Source organism: Rissa tridactyla, chromosome 6, assembly GCF_028500815.1.
Source record: "Rissa tridactyla isolate bRisTri1 chromosome 6, bRisTri1.patW.cur.20221130, whole genome shotgun sequence".
Classification (NCBI taxonomy): Eukaryota; Metazoa; Chordata; class Aves; order Charadriiformes; family Laridae; genus Rissa; species Rissa tridactyla.
The window spans coordinates 4,412,978-4,435,352 of record NC_071471.1 but is presented as its reverse complement, the minus strand read 5'-3'; the positions used below and the strand labels follow the sequence as shown (position 1 = coordinate 4,435,352).

The following is a 22,375-nucleotide window of genomic DNA, read 5'->3' as shown; positions in this document are numbered from 1 at the left end:
TAAATTGTTGCTAGAAAAGGTAGGGGATATGCATATGACCAGGTGTTTTGTAAGACTGCTCTGAAGAGATGCGTAGGAGTTGTGTGTATGTGATTTATAGATTAATACATATCTTTTATGTCCTACTGTTTTGTGTAACAACTGTACAGTCAGCAGTGGCCATATCCCTCAGGATTCTGCTGTGGAGGAATAGTTTAATAGCAATTTTTTTAATTTTTTTTTTTTTTTTTTTAGTAAATGACAATTAACAGTCTCTGTAACAGCTCCCCTCATCCCATTCTTGACTTTTCTTCAGCTGCCTGCCTTTAAGACACAAAATGCGTCTTGCAGTGCAGTAAAATCACTGCGAGATAAAGCATCTTGCCCTATGGAATGGGAAATCCAGATACAGCAGAAAGCAAAAATTATACTAGGAGAGGCAGGATGCTGTGTAAGAAAGGAACAGGCACGTGGCGATCCAGTTAATTCTTAGTTACTTCACATTTTACCAGAACTGATAGATATTTACCAGAAAATTAGATTTGATGCCTCTGTCTAGGCATATATGCTCTTACAACTGTTTCTGGTGTTCAGTTAATAGCGATGAAAACAGTATAAGGATCTCACTAGCACGAGTCGGTGTATGAAGATATTTGTTTGCAACATAATTTTGTTACGGACCTCTCAAAGTTTTCCCTAGAGGCTCAGACAGTCATAAAGTACGTTTGTTTTTGCTCTTAACTGGTTTGCTTTTCTTAGTGATCTTTGGCCCCTGAGAAGAAGTCTACAGACTTTTAGAGGCCCACAGGTATGAGTCAAAAACCTGCTACGTTTCTTAGCTTTTTTACTGCTGGCCAAGTCCTTTCCGCTGGGTAAGAATGGACTCAGCGTCTCTGCCACCATAAATACGAATGGTAGCCGTGACAAGAAGCCGTGATGTGTAACCTGATGTGCTACATTTCTGGTGGTGTTGCGGTGTGCTCCAACGTGCCCCACTTTACCGTTCAAACTGAAATTGAGTTGCTGCTTTTTCTACTTCCTTCTTCTTATCAGAAGTTATTCTCACATGCAGATTACGATAGTCACAAACACAGTGTCTTCAGTAAGACAAATATGCCCCTAGGGGTTTAAAGGGACAGAGCAGAACGTCATCTTTCTGATCTCTGTGCTGCCGCTGCGTATTGGACTGCAGCAAGGAACCAGATGTGGACGCAATGCCACAGGTAGGTCAAGGAGTTGGTCAACCACACAGCAACTGTAGAGAGCCTGGCAGATGGTTATCACAGGGTAAAAATATTGCCAGGTATTTCCGAGGATCTTTTCAAGCGATAAATTGATGGTGTGCCCCCAAGCATATTTCAAAGAGCATAGTGGACACATAGATAAATTCACATGAATAACGGAACTCCAAGAATGATGTTGATACTGATTAAATAAGATTAAGCTTTGTAGAAAGAGAAAGGAAGAGAAGAGGAAAGGGAGAGGAAGAGAGAAGGCAGGAAGATAGAAAAGCTTTATTTCTCAGCCTTTCTCAAAACTTATTTAAATTCCCAGTACATTTAAAGGGCCTGTCTGCGCTGATCAGGCTACAGAAGTCAGATCTTGATTATTTGAGTCTCATATGTTGTTTAACTCACACATTCAAAAGCGAGAAGACATTTTTGGGATGATCTGGTATGACCCCTACCTGTATTATACCGTTCATAAAACTTTCCTGAATTAAATCTTATCTGAATAGTGACATGTTTTTAGAATGCCTCCAGTTCTGATTTAAAAATGCAAGTGATGACATACTGAATGCAGTTCTTGGTAAATTGGTCCACTGGTTAATCTTTTCTATTTATTTTCAAATAAGGAGATTGGAGTTCACAGTAAATTAGCCCCATAATTTTTGTGTTCTGATTGAAAGATTGCACTTTCAAATAGCTGCTAGGTTTCTAACTAGTGATTTGCATATACAGTTTTACATGAAGATTTCTTACTTCCCTTTCATCAGCTCATAGAATATATATTAGCATTGATTGGACCCTCATTGCAAATCTCAACACTGCGAAGAAGTATCAAAAATTATGGTGCTGTCCCTCTCAATGGAACTCGTAATTATGATTTTTTTATTTCTAAACTATGAATTTTTCCTTCTAGTGAAATTAAACCCATCCTTGCTCTCATCATACATACATATTCAAAATTCAAAAAAACTGCGTGGTATTACTGAAAAGATATACTAACATACAACCAGAGTGACCATTATAAAGCAAAGACGATTTCCAGGCCTAAGTTAGAAAAAAGTGTTCTCTGGCGTGTAACAATCAATAAAATGTACTACCTAAAAGATGCTTTTGAAAGCTGAATCTGAACTACGTGTAGTTCTAGGTAGCTGCACATATTACACAGCTCATTATATAGCAAAAATATCTCAAATATATTGGGTAGAAAGATCTTCTAGTACCATCGGGCTATCTTGAGATAATGAACTCGTTTTGCCCAAATCTTGAAGGAAAATGGAAAGCAGACTTTTTTATGGGGTCAGTTTTGATTTTTAAAGCCTTACACGCTAAGAACATTGGTTATTTGTTAACTCGCCACTCTAACACGTTTTCCAGGTTTGTAGCTGCTGCCTTTAATTGTATCATCTGAAGTTAAAAGTTATTGCGTGAAAGATGAGCGTATCTTAATGCCTTGTTTCTGATCTTGCTGCTGAAAATGGGGCCATAAAAAAAAAAAACATAGTAAAGGACAGAGATTTGATGCAATGTGCTGTGGGCTACTTAATTTTGCATATTGCGCTACTTGAAGTAAGTAGGACTGGAACAGCTGTGCTCTCAATCCTGGCGAAGACAAGAATCTCTCCCTCGGGGCATCGCTTTCTTCTGCCAAGTAGGAAAGTCAAGTGATGGCTTTGGCTACGCGGCCTTTTCTGTTCTCTCATGTAGTCTTTCCTTATCATTTGGGCTTTGGCTGAGTATATTTGAGAGGATCAGTATGTGTTTGATTTTTATTATTCCACACTTCATCCTATAATAGGATTTGGGTTTGCCCATGCTGTCTTTTAGAGACTATTGATTTTATTTATATTTTTGTTAAAGTTCTCAAAGACAGTGGTTCATAAGAGCATTGCTATTGTATTACAGCGTTGGTCATTTCCTGTGAAAAGTTTGTATGCAACTTAAAAATAGTTTAAGCGAAAAGTTGCGTTGCCCTAGAGCATGACTCAGCCGTGTACTAACAACTATGATTTTTACCTTGTGGAAGGCATTTAAGCAGATGTTCTCTGCTGGCAGCAGAATTGCTTATTTTTTCAAAGATGAAATTATTCATCAATATCTGCTCTTTTCTGTAGCAAACCCCATCTTTTTTTCTGTATTTTTAGAGAAGAGGAGACAATCAAATCAAACATACTCTGGCTGCCTTTTGCGTCCACCTGTGCCAAATGTCATTCGTCAGTTCTTAAGGTTTACTCCTACTTTCTGATATGTGTCAGCACGTATCACTTAAAATCCTGTGAAATTAGTTTCTCCAGCTGTTATTTCTGAAACTCCTTGCCTCCTCCTTTTCTTTTTTCCTTTTACAGCGTATCCAGAAATCGGTATTAAAGATCACTTTTAGTGGACTAGCCCAATTGCTTGTACAACTCTTCCAAAGTATCTCTGAGATTGTTATCAGACTTTCATTTGACTCTTCGGTAAAGTTCATCTGTAATAAGCTCCTACAGAGCTGATCTCTGGGGTGATCATTCGGGACCGGCTATGTTGTACTTAGAGTAGAGGTCTGACAAGCGGAGGGCAGCTGAAGCCCCTTTTATCCATCCTCCCTGCGCTGAAGCCAAAGCGCTGGCTGCAAGAACCGCCTGCAGAGCACAGGAGCAGTTTACCCTTCCCGCCCCGGTACCCACGCTACCGCACGGGCTTGGAGAACTGCTTCTGTGAAACTCGTCTCCGCAACTGACAGTGCTGTAACAAACATCTGACTTTCTGTATTCTCACCATTGCCCCGTGTCTGACAAACCTGCCACACGCCGCGGGAGCTGCGACCCGCTGCCCCGTCGTGCTTGACGTGTGGGCTGGGAGAGCTGGAGAGAAACAGCACCCCATCGTGCTGTGCTGGAGGCAGGGAAACCAGCCAGCTCGGGGCTTTACAAATGTCCTTCACAGAATCCTAGAACCATTGAATTGTCTAGTTTGGAAGGGACCTTTAAGATGATCAAGTCCAACCGTCAACCTAACGCCGACAAAAAACACCACTAAACCGTGTCCCTCAGCACCACGTCTACCCATCTTTTAAACACCTCCAGGGATGGCGATTCCACCACTTCCCTGGGAAGCCTGTTCCAATGTTTGAGAACCCTTTCAGTGAAGAAATTTTTCCCAATATCCAATCGCTGTGTGGGTCTGTCCCCACACCACGACCCTATGCACAAGCACGGGTTTATCGCAGGGACCTATACACAAATGTCTCACACACAGAAAATACCCAGAATTTGAGAAACTGCCCACAACAGTCCCAACATGACAGTGAAGGCAGAATGGAAAATAACTGTTGACCACATGAAGAAATAAGGCAGATAAAGCTTTTGAAAGCACTCAGACTTCTGTCGTCTCTTCACTGAGACTTTAAAGGCAGAGAGAGTCACCTTCTCCGCGCAGCCTTCCGAGAATGCTAGAAATTATAATCTCAGACTGCTCCAACACCTACGGCATACTTGCCAAGAATATCACAGTAAATCTAAGCATCTTCTTTCCCTCTGTAATGGTTGAGGATAACTTCCTGGGACAGGAAAAAAACTGGCTTCATCCAGACTTTTTTCGACATTTAAAGGGCCTTGATAATAGCCTGTGAAAGAGAACCTGTGTTCTGGAAAAAGAGCGAGGGTTGGCCAGCTTTGGGCTGCATCGTCCCCGGTGAAGTCACGCCAATACCTCTTTGACAACGGAGCGAAGCGCTGTGGTGGGAGACACTTCGCTCTGTCGCAGTCTGCCTCTGTACCAGGGGTTTGCTGTAACGGATCGGCGCCGGCGAGTGACAGACGCCAGACTGAAACAGCTGTAAGGGACTTCTGTAACTCGCAGCGTTCAGTTCGTTTAGCCTCTCACGGGAAAAGAAATTAAGTAAAATGCAAGGAAGTGAAAACTTCCCGTTGTTTCTCACAGTCACAAGGAAAGCCCAGCCTTTTAGTAGGCTCTGCCCACTTCACTCATATCGATTCAAAGGATTTGGTACTCTGGGAGGAGCGTTAAAAATTCCAGCAGTAAAACAGCACTGCTGAAAAAGCACATCCGAGTTTATACATCATCACACGCTTTTCTCCATATATACTTTCAAAATGCCAAAGGACATAGTTACAAGTCCTTACATTTACTGAATCGATTCTGTAAATTGTTTACTTTGGTGAAATGAATGGGAATTTCCGAGGGCTAATTCCTGGGGCAATAGCACTGGCCAGGGAAGTTGGTGCTCTTGGTATTTTTACACAATTCTGCCTCACGGATGCAGCACTTTGGTAAGTTAATGAATCACTGCAGCAGTTTTGCGTTGCTCGCGGTACAGTTTATTGTTCCTACACTTAACCTTGAGGTACTGTTCTTACAGTAACACAGCTTAATTAAGACAGTTAAAATAGTTGAGCTGTTTCCCAGTTTCTTACCAAGCGACTGAGGTTATGTGAATAGTGGGAACAACTACTCACAAAAAACTTTTCAGTTTCTGAGCTGTTCTTTTTAAGTCAGCCATGTAGTTCAGCCATATTGAATGGATGAATTTTCATTCTATAAAATGTTTAAAAAAAAAATTAGTTTTTTTTAAAAAAAATCTTAAAATTCCACAGATCAAAACCATTTGTAATTAAACTGGCCTCATATCAGAACTCTTCCCAGTCCCCCCCCTCACTTTGATCAGCGCCATATGGCACATTCAGGTCTTTTGGTAGCCACAACTTGGATCACTGCAGAAATGCAAGCTTAACACATCCCAAAACAGAGTTGTGGCCTGAAAAAATGAGTGCAGGCTATTTGTATGGAAGATACTTGTCCTTAACTTATGTTATGATTTATGACATCAGAAAATATTAAGTTTTCAAACAATGTATGTGACCACTTACGTAACCTTACTACGTGAAAACTTAATAGTTTGCAAATATATGTATATAATGTATAGGATCATAGAGCAGTTTGGGTTGGAAGGGACCTCTCAAGGCCATCTGGTCCAACCCCCCTGCCGTGAGCAGGGACATCTCCAACTAGATCGGGTTGCTCAGAGCCCCGTCCAACCTGACAGTGTACAGCTGTTAACCAATACTTTGCAACAGAACATTTTTTATTGTTTAAAAGTACAGTGTGTCCACCTGCAAAGATTCTAACATATTAATTTGTCTTCTATATGTAAAATTAAAATAAAATCTGGGTGTAAACGCAGTGTCTCACCTATCTTAACCAGCCAGGAAAGACTGCATAACGAGGTAGGGTGATCCTCTGCACATCTCATGGAGGTAGGCTAAAATCTTGCACTTCTGAAATCATTAATCTTCTTACTAATACAGGTGTGGCAGAAAGCTACAGAAACAGACGAGTACTTTGCTAATGTTGCAATTACTTGTTTGTATATTAAATGAATTTGCTACAAAACTCCCGATTGAGCAGCATTTTCCGAAAACTTGATTCTTGAGCAGAAGTACATTGCAGATGCCTACAAAGGAACATTTTTCTTGCAGTGAATAGTTTATACTCTCCTACATCTTCCTTAGGGGAGTTCCTAGTCCTTTTAGTCACCTTACCCCTTATCCGTTACTAAAATATGCTGTTAATATTAGGATGTGCTGGTCAGCAAAGCGAGGAGCAGTATCCTCTGCTTCCTGACTATCGCGTATACACTAATGTTCACAGCGCTGCTGCCCATGTAATTCGTTCAGATTAGTTAGCTGATGCCAACTCGAGAGAGATGTCGAAGATGAAAACAAATGCGCTCTTTAAGTTTAACCACAATGCTTAATATTTGCTTATCTTGCTCACATTTCTAACTGAGTAGGTATAGTTTAAAGGGCAACTGAAATTTTCTGTGGATGGCAATTGCTGTTCAATGTTAACAGAGGGTGTCAAACTAAAGTCCTAACCAAGGAACTTGCAATCCAGAGGGAGTCTAAATACTTCCCTCAAAATATGTCCTGTATTCTTCCACTATGCATTGATGCATTTATACCTGTACAATTTAACACTTGCTTTTAACAAAATAAAAGATGACATTTGACTGCCTAGGGAATTGTAACTGGAACCGTAGCTAAATTATTATAGCATGTGCCTAAACAGGTGGGTAAAGGTAAAGTCTTACGCGTTTCTGCTTCCAGTAACAGAGTTCTTTGAAAAAACCCTTTAAGCGTGTCAGACCAGTTTTTCTAAGCTCTTGTTTTATTTTTAGAGTAGCATTTGTTGCTGTGTATTTTCTTGCAGGCAGATATTTCTTTTGTCCGGCAAGACATCCTTCCCCTTACTCTGATCCAGTCACGAAGGTTGCTGGCTTATGAAACACTTGTATGGCCAGAATTCATCAGAGGGAAGGTTTGGTTCTCTCTTACGTACCCACCAGCCTGCGCCTCGTCTTTTACTGCATCATCGGGTTGTAGCAGTCCCTTAGATTAGGAAAAATTCTGGTTTTGCCTTCCCCTCTGCATTAATTTGAATGTTCAAATTAGACGAGAGCTTAAAATGATTCAATCTACTAAGGTTTTCAACAACGGATTATTTCCCAACTCTATTATTTTATTTACTCCTCAAAAATGCTGGAATTATATTAGAAAAAGATTTATCTGAATGGCAAGCAGAAATTGTTACCCAGGCAGATAAGCTTATAAAGCATTAAAATTTATCTTAAGACAAAATACAGGGCCTGGTTGTGGCATACTCCGCCTCTGTCTAATGGACATGTAACAGAGAAATGGTCCAAATGAGCTTAATAAATCTCTTTCTTAAACTCACAAAAGCCCACATCCTCACTTCCATAATTCTATTAGAGCCCGCTCCTTTGGAGGAGATAAAAGAGGAGATAACCTCGCCATTCAGAATATAAAATAGCAATTGTTCAGCTGATGATTGGAATATTTCCAGTAGAAGGACTTAATTATGGAACAAAATTAGCTCAATCTGACCTTTTTAGAGAATAATGCAAAAATAACGTTTTTTTGCAAATGTCTTCCTGGAATAACTAAAATAAGGAATAATTTACTTCACTTTTTTTACAAGAGCAAAAGGTGGTAGCATCTGATAGCAGCATTCTTGGCGAGATGACAATCCAAGGATAATAAGACAGCGTGTGCGGAAAGGGATAATATATTTTAATAGACTAGCTGATACAGTTTAAAACCAGACAAGCTTTCAGACGCACAAGCCCTTTTCAGCAAGAGCAGGTTCCTCTCTGTGACTCAAAATTGCTAGCTTAATATCTAAATAGTGTAATGATCATGTCATAGAAATGCATAGAAATGTATGGTGTCTACATTAATTACATACTGAAAGCTCCGCGTGGGATAAAGACAACACAGATTGTTGCAATCTCTATTTTATCGAAGTGCTAAATAGGAATAAGTACTTGCACCCACAGACCTACAGAGCGGGTATGATGCTGCGTGTTAAAGCATTTCTCCCCGGGTGTTTAGTTAGATGAGTTTATCTGTATCGAGGCACTCCTTGCTTAGAAAAAACCCCAAACACGAACTGGAAAGAAAACCTCATCTGTTTTATGAGTCCTGTCTCTGATTTCATGACATTCTGAATGCTTCTAAGCCAGGCGGATACTACCGCATGCAAGAAAAAAGGCATGAACAGGTGGCGAGATATTAACAGGCTTCTTATGGTTCTGAGAAATGAGATAGAAATGTTTCATGTCATGAAAGTCAACATCAATAATCATCCATCTTGTGCAGATATGGAAGTCAGCCAACGTGGTTCTTGCTGAGGAGGCGTGAGATATTTCTTTTGCATCGGAGCTGTTGCTCTGGACACAAGTCATAATTTGTCTAATATAGATGAATGAGGAGAATATTATTAATACTTCCTTTTTTTTTCTCTTTTCTTTTCCTTTTTTTTTTTTTTTAAATAAACTGAAAGCTCCCCCTTCTGGCACATTTCCTGAACTGAATACAACGTTCCTGATGTCTGCTGTTCGCAACAGGAGACATTTCCTCTTTTGGTCTCTTTTTAAGATCCTTTTTGCAAAGATTCTTTAAAAGTAGTATATTTATAGTTTCCCAAGGATTTCCCATTTCCCCATCAAGCTTCGGAGCTTGATGCGAGCTCATTTAACGGTAGGAGATTGCCCTAAGGCTTTTCCTATAATTTTAATCTCTTGTTTTCCAGGCAAAGACTTAACTTGCTTCCCACTTTGCTGCATATTATACAGAGTATGGAAAACAACTTTTTCAGGAAGTCCACGTGTTAGCATTTGTTTTCCTTCAGGGCAATCGCTGTAACTCAGCTACAGTCCTACTGTCTATTTCCCTAATAAATGACTTGGAATCACTTTGAGAAATCTACAGGATCCTTTTGAACCGACGCTGCAGCCCTGCTGAGAGCAGATCCTGCCCAGGCCCAGGGAATCTGCAAGCCAGGGAAAGGGAAAAAAGCAAAGAGGAACTTGTTTAGGGCACAATTTTGGTAAAAGCTCTAACTGCTGTCATCTCATTGCTGCCTGTCTTTCGAGGACCGCCAGTGTCAATTGTTCTTCTAATCCCTTAAATCAGTGCAGTCACTTATGTGCTTCACACGATGAACTGATTTGTCACTGATTTTCCACACCCGTATACTTATGCAAAGCAGGGGGGAGACTTTCCCAGCATGTGCAGCCACAGGAACCTGTCGTTCCCATAAATTCCTACATTTTGATTTTGTTACAGTCACTCGTACCATCCCTCAGCTCCGAGCAGGCTGATGAAGGCAGTGAGACTGGTTAGGAAGCTTTCGTTAGATTTGCTATCGTAGATTCAAAGATATCATCTCTCTGTGTCCTTAAAAACTCTTTATGGGGGACAACGTTTTCCTGGAGCATGAGGGAGAGGAGTGAATGCTTCTGTGCAGGAAGGACTCTGCTGGGGCCATCCTGTCACACGGGCATGCACCAGCCCCTCTGGCTACCCAGAAGAAAAGGAAAGAGAGCGAAGCAGAGTAAAATAACATCACATTCACTTCAACTCAGCGCTGAGCTGTAATAGTAAGATGAGAATGAATTAATTCTATTTATGACTTCCTTTCTGGGCTTTCCCTGAATATGAAGGTGGTATTTTCTTCTATCCTTTGCCTTTTTAAGCAGTTAAGTAGTAAACGTGGCAGGTTTTAGTTGTAGAATAGTGGCTATTTTAAAGTCTGGTATCAGAGTAACAGTTTACTACGGCTGTAGTGAATGAAGTGTGCCCATTAGACTTGGTACATTAGCTCTGGAAGTGGGAGAATTGCTGGCCTGGCACCTCATGCCACTTTCCTGTTCCCTCTCCATGGTAACAAAAATCAGGATTGACCTACACAAACAAAGCCGCTCGCCCCAAACGGAGCATAGCTCAGCTACGGAGGCAGCCAGGCCAATTAGCTTCCAGCGCAGTTTACAGCGGAGAAGGTCTGTTATTACCAATTTTTACACATACGACAGAATACCCAGTGCACACCTGCCATTTGAATTCAAATCAGGATAATAATAAAGTAACAAATGACATGTTCGTTATATACACAAATATAGGTACACGTGTGCGCCTATCTGTATTCTTGTAAAATCCTTACTTTATATGTGTATACACACTCGTGTCTTTCTTCTTAGAAATGTCTCAAAAGCTGCCTTTATTGTCATAATGAAACAGTAGGACTCCTTTGAGAGCCATTTGTCTGAAAAACTACTGTAAACTTCTTTTGAGTAGGCTGGCTGCACTCAAGAGAGTTAAATCAGTAGAACTTTGACAAGACTAGAAGACCCACTAATATCTAATTAATGTGGAAATAATTGTTGTAATGGTTGCATTTCTCTACAAAGCATGTACTGAAAAACAGTTACGCTGTCGATTTAGTGAGCATTAAATCAGTTTGATATGCAAATGGCGGTGCTGGGCTACTTCATAATGCTAGTATTATTTAAACATTTGTTTATTAAGCTGAGAAAATCAGAAATGTCAACAGAAGGGATCCAAAAGCAAGGCCGTGTCTTTTATCAACAGAGACTTTCTTCAAAGTTTTTATTGTCCACCTTTTAGAGTCAGCAGGCTCTAAGGACGAGAGTAACAGCCATCTGAATACGAGGGTACTGCTGGGAGTAAGGAGTAAAACAGAGTTCCTGCACCTGACACATTCTGCTGGTTTTCTTCCAGGATGAATGAAAGGGAGCAATCCTTGTGCTCTCCGGATTACCCCTGAGCTCTTATCTTTTTGATGTTAAGGGGTCATGGAAACAGCTTACATTGTCTTTATCCATTTAATGTAGATTCAATTAACTCAGGGTAATGACTATGGGCCGGAGCTCAGGGAGGTGAGGGATGCTCACATTGTTCAACCCGGCTTGTCCTGTGACATAAGCTGCATTTTTGGGGTGAGAAAAAAAGGAAAAGAGAGCATGTTGCTGGGACGTAACCACAGTCTACAGAGAAGCAGAACTGTGGCCTCTCAGCCACGTGCAAAGCCCATGGCTGCATCTAAGTACAGAAGTGCAATACACAGTTGACCAAATCACTTACAAAATGACCGCAGCAGATCTGTTTGCTAAACCTTTCCTCTTAGTGCAATCAACACAAAGTCTTCGGGAGTAAAACATTGTGACCTGTTAAGACTTAGGTGAGCATTTTGCCTGGGATGTATCTTCATCTTCCCTACATTAATTTATCCGGGCCAAAAGAGTGAATACCAAATAATTTGTTTCAGGAAGAGCACAAAATTGCAAACTGTTGTCCAGGGAATATGGAAAAATACGTAGTTGCATGATATTTAATGGCATATACTTTTGAAATCTTACTTAGAAGATTGCAACAGGATTGCTGAGAAGAGTGGTTGCTAACCCTTTCTTTTTTCGTTTTCATTCACAGGGTTTTTGAGCACTGGGGACCAAGCAGCAAAAGGGAACTATGGCCTCCTTGATCTAATTCAAGCTTTGCGATGGACTAGTGAAAATATTGGGTTCTTTGGTGGTGACCCATTAAGAATAACTGTTTTTGGATCTGGTGCAGGCGGTTCATGCGTCAATCTGTTGACTTTATCCCATTATTCTGAAGGTAACCGTTGGAGCAATTCAACCAAAGGTATTATGCAGGTTGCAAATTTTGACAATTTTGGTGTCTGCATGCCACCGCCATTAGTACTATGTGATGCTCTGTATATTCTCTTTGTTCCTATGAACTGTTGAGTTCAGGTCGACATTAAGCAAACTTTTTAAAGGCTGTACAAGCCACCTTCTCCCTCAGGTCTTCTGTGCATGTTTAAATTTTGGGTCACTTCTTCTTTTTCCTATGGAGCTTTGTAGGAACACTTTATAGCAGACTTCTGAACAGCATTTTCTTGGTGCATCATTTTTGTCTCTTTTCATTCTTACCTAAGGGTGTCCTTTTTGGAAAACCAGCCAGTCATGCTCACAGTAGATGAGGTTGTCTATATTCAGACAGTCATGAAAGGCACGTTGAGTTTCTCGTGAGGAGTATAATTTAAAGAAAACTAAAATGACACAGTTTCTCTTTTCAGGCTAATAGATGAAATGCTTAAAACTATTGTTTTGTGTGAAGGAAACAAATACCTAGTTCAGAAATCTTTTGTCTGAAACTGCATGAACTTCACTTGCTGTCATCTAATAAAAGAATGGTTGAATGTTTTGCATGCATGATCCAAAATTGTCAAAGCATCCAAGTTGCAAATGGATTTTCTTCTATATGTTTTTTCCTATTCCATAACTAACACCTTTTCTCTCTAGTTGAGGCAGACAGCAGGAAATTAAAAACAGGCTGTTTGAGGCACCCAGGTTTTTTTCCTATGATTTTTTGCACCACAGTTCCACACAGTTTCTCTCATTTGCATGGCTATTGCTTATTGATCACATTACTCTTGTCTCACTGTTTTCACACATTTTTATCTGTATTGTCTAGTTTTACCAGGGACGTCGCACTGTGCCCTGTGCATACGATCCTCCACTAATTTATATTGCTGTATCTCTATGGGGGACTAATTGGCCAGTCATAAAAAAATAATTCCACTGACATTAAAGAGCTGCATTTACCCAAAGTCATGATGCAGAGCCCACTGAGGTCAATAGAAGTGACAGATTCTTTAGAATAAGGCCTTTACACTATTTTAAATGAGAGAATAACATAACTTTTACAAGAAAAGTCTAGTGGAAAACAGACTGTGGTTTAAGTTTTAGTCTATTTCCTCAATTTGGTTTTTAATGTAATCTTTTTTTTTTTTTTTTTCCATAAGTACCTGCAGTTAAATCGGACTTATTTATAGACTGGCCTATAGGAACAATATGTAAGCATTACCTCACCCCACTGTGAACTGAGGGTCATGCTGCACCACCTTTTTTCATCAGAACTCACCAAGATAACTTCTGTCGTACAGGATTTAGCTTAAGGTTGAATGAAGAGACCTGATTTATCCTCCCCTAACTCTTACTTGATCTTAATCTTGATCTTCTTGATGCAACATGACATTAATGCAAAATGCCACATTTACAATATCTGCACAGTCACGTGTTGCCTCTCACCAGCAAATTTTACCCCGTCATATTCTAACACACATCCAGAAGTCTGCCAGGAGCAGAATTTGTCTGGGGAAACTGATGCACTAATTTGCCAATGTAGCAGATCAAAGGGGACTGGAGAGGGCTTACCAATCTATACTTAAAATCTAATTGTAAAAGTAAATTTTTGAGGATTTCTTTTATAAGAAAGCAAAAACGTGCTCTATTGAAATTTTGATTAAACAGAACAATGTGCCACACCCCCACGTATGTTATGTTTCGCTTGGGTATGGTTAGACCTGCCATTAAAAAACATATTAAAATAAAAATTGGTCAGCTTCAAATAAGAAGAGTTATTTCGAGTTTTCAAACATTTGCACATCTCTTAAGATTTTCAAAAAAACCTTTTGTTTCATACATTCGGATGCTCTCTTTGCTTCCTTCATTTCCCTTTGAAAGGATCCCTTGGTAGCTGAGAGGAACCATTCAGCCTCTTTCAAGATGGTGCTGTTCATAGCTGCCCATCTGCAAGTGGGCAGAACAGCACCCATCTTTAGAAGGTGCTCTGAAAATGTAGATGAACATATGCGAATTATTATTATTTACTGTGGTGAGACTTTGAATAGGAGTCACAAAGCGATATGGTCCATTGAACATGTAAATCTTCTTTCCATCAGCCTGAAGCCCATAAGCTATAATAATCATATGCATTATCAGATAAAAATGTAGTTCCCCATCCTGTGTGGTACCAATTTCTGCCAGGAATTATATGACAGAATGAAAATAATTTTTCATACTGTTGTTCATTTTTTCACCAAATGGTTTGAGAGGAATAATATTTCCTTAAGGATTCTTCGGCAGAAGGAGAGATGTTTAGTTCCATTTGCTAAGATAACTTTATGGCCAGAGGACTTGACCACTTTTACTTAATCCAACATTTAATGTTTATGTAGCACTTAGCAAGCCATAGTGTTTATATCAGCATTTTCTTAATACGTAGCTTAGACTTTCTGTCCTTGTTCAGAGATATTTAATAAAGCAATAAAAATAGATTTACACGTTATGCAAAAAAGAAACATTATGAAGTATCATGAAATACATCTTTGTGAAAATTCAGTTTTGTCATTTTGTTACATTTATTACAATGCCTGGATCCTCTGCGGTAATTCCACTGACTTTGAGCTGATTTATACTAGCTCAATATCTGACCTTGTAAACATGCAAATATATTTTTACCTGCTTTATAGCTCAAGTTCTGTCTCATTTTTTACTCATATCTTGCAAGGAAATAATATCTTGGATATGACTTCTCATAAATTTAAGGAGAGGCTTCAGTTTACATACTTTAGTCCCTACACCTATCTGATTTTAAGAGTTTTGGATTTGGACCTAATACAGTTGAGAATGATTTTAAAATTCCGAAGAAGCTTGTAAAACGTTTTCTGCCAGCAACTGATTCCAAGTAACTTCTGAGCGTAGAGTCTGGTACTGCAACAGAGGCTGTAAGGGCATGTCTCTGCCTTGAGTTAGAGCCTATGGAAGCTTTTCATCAATAGGAATATGTTACTTATCAAAGTAAAAGCCATCTTTTCAATCATTAGAATAAAATTCTGAGGTAAGCTGAGCACCTTCACTCCAGTTCCTTTAGAGGGTGTATCCAGCTATTCATCGAGCATTGGACCAAAGATACATTCTTAGCAAAATTCAGTGGGGCCAGATGTCACTTCCAGTCCCTAAGCAACTCTACCGAAGTCAGTGGAATTACTCCAGGTGCCTATCAGCATAAGTAAAACCAAATTTTGACCCATATATCTTCAATCAGTATGACTTAGGCATGCTATAGACCTTTTGGTATTACCTACAGTGAGGTATAGGAGGTAGGGCCCAGTATAAAGTATGTTCCAGTAATTAGTGCAAAAGATGTGCTACTGAAACGACCTGGACGTACTTCCATGAAAATGCAAAAACAAATAGAAAGGCCACAGTTACCTAAATATGATCTAAGTTTCTGATATTAGACATGAGCATTATAAGAGGGTGATTTTTCTCCATTTTTTTTACCGAAGGTTCAGACTCATTATCTCTTTCAGAGCCAGAACGCCCCTCCCAAAGGGAGTGGGAAAAGGCAAAGCCACAACATAAAGGGAGCACAAGAAGTTTGGGAACAAGGGCGGAGTTTTAATTGCATTAAAGTCAATAGCAAAAAAATTTGATTGATTCACTGACTCGAGGGGGTAAGGCTTTCATCCACTATATGCTCAGAAATGCTTGCAGAAGGGAGAAGCAAACATCAATTTAAACATGTTTTGTTATTTCTATGAGTAGAATTTCTGGTCCCGAGTGCTAGTTAAATCAGCATAAATTCAAATTAATTGCATGGAAGTCTTTGGGATTTGCTACAAGTTTATATGCAGAGCCAGATCATACTCTCTCTCTCGCCTCCCTAAATGAATACCTGAACATATGTTTAAATCTCTGAATTACAAAGATAAATAGTGTAAAAGATATAATTTCCCTTTTTCTATAGCTGTAATCACTATAAACCTTCATTAAAAATACTCCTTACAAGGAGAGATCTTGACTCTTAGACACTTAAAAATTTAGTAGCTGCCTAGTACCTACTCATCTGTTACTCCAGAACATAAACTTTTGCTATGATACACAATTCGAAAGCACTGCACCTCTCGAACCAAGTTTAATCCCAAACAAAACACAGAAAAGCGGTATATTAGGTTTATTTAACACATCGTGGTGTGTACGCATGCTGCGGATGGCTCGAGCAATATCCAGAAATTCAATCCATTTCAGAGACTCGTTGGCTTTTCCTCCAAATTATAAATTGCTTTAACTTCAGGAATTTCTTTCAAGCTAATAGTGTTATCCTACATAATAAGGTAATGCCACTTCTTTCTCTTCCTGAGTTTTTTTTTAAAACTCTGTTCCTCAGCTGGACTACATCGAGGTAGAACCATTTGCTTCGATTTCTGCGCATATTGCATTTATTTTGTGTACATTACCTGTAGGTATAATGACAGACAGATCTCACCATCTTGCGTATTTAAGTACTATTAAGATTCAAATATCTCTTCTGTTAAAGTTTTCTATTGTTTCAAAGAACTCCTTTGAATCTTTCAAGTATGTAGCTGTTTCAAGGTCACTTCAGTAGTTTTTAAATATTTCTCCCCACAGGACTTTTTCAAAGAGCAATAGCTCAAAGCGGAACAGCTCTCTCCAGCTGGGCAGTTAGTTTTCAGCCTGCAAAATACGCCAGGATGTTGGCTACAAAAGTCGGTTGCAACATGTCAGACACTGTAGAATTGGTAGAATGTCTACAGAAGAAGCCTTATAGAGAACTTGTCGACCAGGACATTCAACCAGCAAGATACCATATAGCCTTTGGACCAGTAATTGATGGCGATGTGATACCAGACGATCCTCAGATATTGATGGAACAAGGAGAATTCCTCAATTACGACATCATGTTGGGAGTTAACCAAGGGGAAGGGTTAAAATTTGTTGAAAATATTGTGGATAGCGAAGATGGTATATCAGCTAGTGATTTTGACTTTGCAGTTTCTAATTTTGTCGATAACTTATACGGATACCCTGAAGGCAAAGATATATTGAGGGAAACTATTAAATTTATGTACACGGACTGGGCAGATCGACACAATCCTGAGACCAGAAGGAAAACACTGCTGGCTTTGTTTACTGATCACCAGTGGGTTGCACCAGCGGTGGCTACGGCAGATCTTCACTCCAATTTTGGATCGCCGACGTATTTCTATGCCTTCTACCATCATTGCCAGACAGATCAGGTACCTGCATGGGCAGATGCAGCCCATGGAGATGAGGTTCCTTACGTACTAGGAATCCCCATGATTGGTCCTACTGAATTATTTCCTTGTAATTTCTCCAAAAATGATGTCATGCTAAGCGCGGTGGTGATGACGTACTGGACAAACTTTGCAAAAACTGGGTGAGTACGAGATAATGAATAGTAGTGTTTTGCCTTGCTTATCTCCCTTGGGAATGCCTCTGTACTTGTAGGATGGATAAGAGATTAAGAATTGGGTTGGATACTTATGTTCATTGTAATGTCCCTCAGCTCACTTACGCATTCTAGTAAAAAGAGGGATAAAACATCTTTGTGAAAATTCTGAGTGAAGAAATTTAAAAAAATACTTTGTACACAAAAATAATTAAGGGATCCCTAGAAAAGTGCAAAACCAAACATTTAACATATGTGTATAGCTAAAAATGGCAATATTAGTAATTGACTTTACCCCAGCACTGATGATATTTTCACCCCATGAGACAGGAAATGACATAAATATTGCATCAAATATAATACAGCTTATTTTAATTATGTATTTTGTTTTAAATTGACACTTGTGACCATAAATAAGTAACTTCAAACTTGAAAAATTTTGTCATTTTCATGAATTCTGCTTTCACTGGTAGTTCAAAACGCCTTTCTACCTTTGGCCATCGGACTCTTAAGTCTCTATGTGTTATACTGAGTTACGCTGTGGTCTTTCACCTCTGGAAGGCCACAGATACTGCAGATGAACTGAAACGCTGAGCTTTATGAGCTATATGTCATCAAAAAAGAAAAGCAAAGCTTAATGTCCTCTCACCCTGGTCTCTTGTAGACATTTGTCCCCGTTACCACATTGCTGGCAATCTGACCTCAGCAGCAAAAGATTCCAGCGTGAGAGATACTGGCATTTGGGGGAACTAGGGAAGTCGCTGAAGTCTATGTAAAAGAAGGGTTCGTTTGCGCAATGCTGTTTCTAATCGAGATTATTAAGGCCTCTAATTTTAGGAAATAGCATTCTGCTCCATCCAAAGGCAGGCTTAAACATTAAGTATAAAATGTTAATTATGTTAATTTTATAATTCCTTTTGAAATACTCTGTAACATTGGAGATCTACTTTTTTTTTTAGTGACCCAAATCAACCAGTGCCGCAAGATACAAAATTCATCCATACAAAACCAAATCGTTTCGAAGAAGTAGCATGGACGAGATATTCTCAGAAAGACCAATTGTATCTTCACATTGGATTAAAACCACGAGTTAAAGAACATTATAGGGCCAATAAAGTGAACCTTTGGTTGGAACTGGTACCTCATCTGCACAATCTTAACGACATTTCACAGTATACCTCTACCACAACTAAAGTGCCATCAACTGATAATACTTTCAGACCAACAAGGAAAAATTCTGTTTCTGTTACTTCAGCCTTTCCTACAGCCAAACAAGATGATCCCAAACAACAGCCAAGCCCATTTTCAGTGGATCAAAGAGACTATTCAACAGAATTGAGTGTTACTATTGCAGTCGGTGCATCTTTGCTGTTCCTGAACATTTTGGCCTTTGCAGCATTGTACTACAAAAAAGACAAGCGGAGACATGATGTTCATAGGAGATGTAGCCCACAACGTACTACTACCAATGATCTTACCCATGCACAAGAAGAGGAGATAATGTCCCTCCAAATGAAGCACACTGACTTGGATCATGAATGTGAGTCCATCCATCCACATGAGGTGGTTCTTAGGACCGCCTGTCCCCCAGACTACACGCTAGCTATGAGAAGGTCTCCTGATGATATTCCCTTAATGACACCCAACACCATCACAATGATCCCCAACACTATACCAGGGATTCAGCCCCTACACACATTCAATACATTTACCGGAGGACAGAACAATACTCTGCCCCATCCTCATCCCCACCCCCATTCACACTCAACAACCAGGGTATAGCCAGACAAGACGAAACAAACTTTATTTTTTGATGGATTACAGTAGGTGATATTACTGAAGATTACTTGGCTTTCAACCTACAAGACTCTTACTATTTAAATATGGAGGAATATTATGTGAATATACATATCAAGAACTTTTGGGGTTTTGAAAAAAAATGAATTGTACATATATCAAATGAACTTAAGAAACAAACAAACAAAACAAACAAAAGAAAAAACAAAAAAATTCCAACTGTTTGCAATTGCTTGAAGCAGTTGTCCTGAATGATACTTTTTCATTCACATTCAAGTATTAATTTTTTGAAGATTTAAGTTACATAATGGAATTAGGCATGTGCAACACAAACAGGAAAGAACTATGACTGAAAATTTTAAAAACCTATAAATATGCACAAGGGACACACTAATGGAATGTCAGATAATTTTCACCAATTTTTATTTGGACCTGTTTTCTTGTGTAGACCATATTTACATATTTGAATAAGTACACAAAGCACCAATGCTGTTAAGGCCTTAGAAAGGGGCTCATGCTGAAATCTGCCGGTCCAAGAAGTTTTACAGCCTGGCAGGTACAACATTATCACATAAGTGCTGTCAGTATAAAAGTTGTGGGAATAAAGGAAACTGGATATTTTTAGCACGATGTGCATGATCATTTATATGCTTGGTGGCTGTGCTGCTGATTAAGCCGTAATTAAAATTCTTCTCATCCCATTGGAGTTTTTAATAGAAGCTTTCTCCATCAATTGGCACAACCTAAAGAAGTTTTTAAAAGGGGCAAAAGTAATTACAGTAAAATATTTCACGGTAGCTTCAGAAATAGAAGGAGTTGCAACAGTTCTTGAAGGTATTTATGGCATTCTAGGTATTCAGTGGTGAACCCTCGCTGATAGGAATCCCAGACAAAAAATCTGTATTATCGATGTTCTTTTTCTTTTCCCTCTGAATAATTTCTGACTTTAATATAACTATAACTTTAATGGAATCTCCTTTAATGAAGGGCTTATAATTTGCTGTGATTTAGTTACAATCTATTTGGTTCAAATTGGTGAGGTAAAGTGTGTCCAGAAATTTAATTGCAATGATATTTTGCAATATAAAAACGCCCCAATACTACCGCTCTGATTACACTTTCAGTTTATTGTTTAAACTCATGTTGCATGTTACAAAGTTTACTTATAATACTTTAATATAAAGTTAATTCCCTTTTTTTGCTATACATTAGCTTTGCCATTCAAATGAATTCTCTAGACCAGATGGCAACAGTGTAGGAAAAGAGGGTGTGTAAGAATGGGGAGAGAGCCAACGACTGAGAATTTTAAAATCTCAATACTACATTCGTTTGTGTGATTTGAAATGAATGTTCTAAAATCACAAGCAATTTTTCATTCCCCTGTTGCTTTCCAGCAATTATATACCATGGTCCTTTCCAAATGTTTTTATATGTAATCAGATGTACATTTATATAAAAGAAATAATTGAGATGGACTTAAGAGCACATCCCTGATAAATACTTTCTCTCTTACCTGTACTATATTTCTATTAGACTAAAGTTATGTGATTTTTTTTTACATTTTTTCAAATTACTAGCAATTTTGATAGTTTGTAAGATAATGCGAAGAACTTTCTCTGACAAACTAACTGCAGTAACAGAAACATTTCTTTTCAGTTACTCTTTTTCAAGAATGAAAGCTTATTACACACAAAAATTGTATACTACTTGATGGAAAATTACTTTGTACTTCTTGGCCATGTTACTGGTCACTGAGTGAAATAAAGATAATCTGGATAACGAATATTATTCCAATGCTAAGAGACCTGATCTTTGCTCATTAAAGAGCTAAAATGTTTATTGCTGTTTTGTCATTTTTTAATGAAGTAATGGTAACTGTCTCAAATAAAGAGTAATATCTTATGACCAGTCTGGTTTTTGAAGACGTGAACATGCCTCCTACGACTAACACGACCGCCAATCTGTGGGCCAGTCCCACCTACAGCCGTTTCTTACACAACTGCTGACATTGTCCCTGTATGCTGTCACGGCATTAGATGCAAATCTCCCCTAGTTTTCAGGAATACGTTAAAAATGCAAATATCAACAGCAAAAAAAAAAAAAAAGCCAAGGAACAGGCCTAATTGAAATAAATCCGCAGTATTCTGTGATGGGAAAAAAATTCACCTGCATTTTATGTGGGTGATTGAACTTTCGTAACGATCACTGGGAAGTTCAAAGCGTGTTTGCTAACATCAAGCGCAAACGGTAAAACTGGAGCTGAAAGCAAAATAAAGTCCTGCCATTTCAGACGTTTTATTTAGCTATTTAAAAAAAAAAAGAAAAAGAGAAATCCATGTATTTAATTAGTGCGCGTTACAGTCCCCGGTTTTAAATTAAGCTCTTGTGGTAGAAGCATAAAAAATAGTCTTCAAAATCCAGGGCGGTCTGTGTGCAATTTCTGCCTGATGTGGTTGTGCTTTTAGACTGTGACCTGCCAATGTAAACCAATAAAAAGAATTGTCTGCCATCTGATAATTATTGTTTAATAGGAAGATTGTATTTTGCTATGTTGATGAAACAAAACAAAAAAATACAAAAATATTGATGGCCATAAAACGAGATATTCATGAAATATGATTTTATGTGCTTTTCTTAACTTTATCAAAACCAAAATAACTTTCTACTATAGTTTATTTGTGGCCATATATCTATATATCTCTATATATACAGTATCTGGTAATTGTTTACTTTTATTAGTTACAAAATAAATGATTTAGGTAAACCAAGCATGACACTACACTTTCTTTCTGTCAGCCAACAGTATTTAAAATGTGAAAGATGAAGGCAACAACACAAATTTTATCACTCCTGTCTGAAAAAAAAGGCCCACTCCTGTGATGCAGATACTGTGAACGATATTTTAGTGGCTACTTTATAATTCCGTTACAGCAG

At 38.7% G+C, this 22,375-nt stretch overlaps 1 protein-coding gene across 7 annotated transcripts in view; it reads left to right on the top strand.

Annotated features, from left to right (window-relative positions):
- NLGN1 (neuroligin 1) overlaps positions 1-19,426 on the top strand; it is a 311,277-nt gene extending 291,851 nt beyond the window's left edge. For 4 of the 7 annotated variants that reach the window (XM_054205906.1, XM_054205902.1, XM_054205904.1 and 1 more), the window contains 3 exons: positions 12,014-12,226; positions 16,843-17,632; positions 18,604-19,426. In XM_054205906.1, coding sequence (XP_054061881.1) covers positions 12,014-12,226; positions 16,843-17,632; positions 18,604-19,426 — 1,826 coding nt within the window. The remainder of the gene's footprint in view (positions 1-12,013; positions 12,227-16,842; positions 17,633-18,603) is intronic. The other 3 variants (XM_054205907.1, XM_054205905.1, XM_054205903.1) reach the window with 1 other exon arrangement.
- Positions 19,427-22,375: the final 2,949 nt, after the last annotated feature.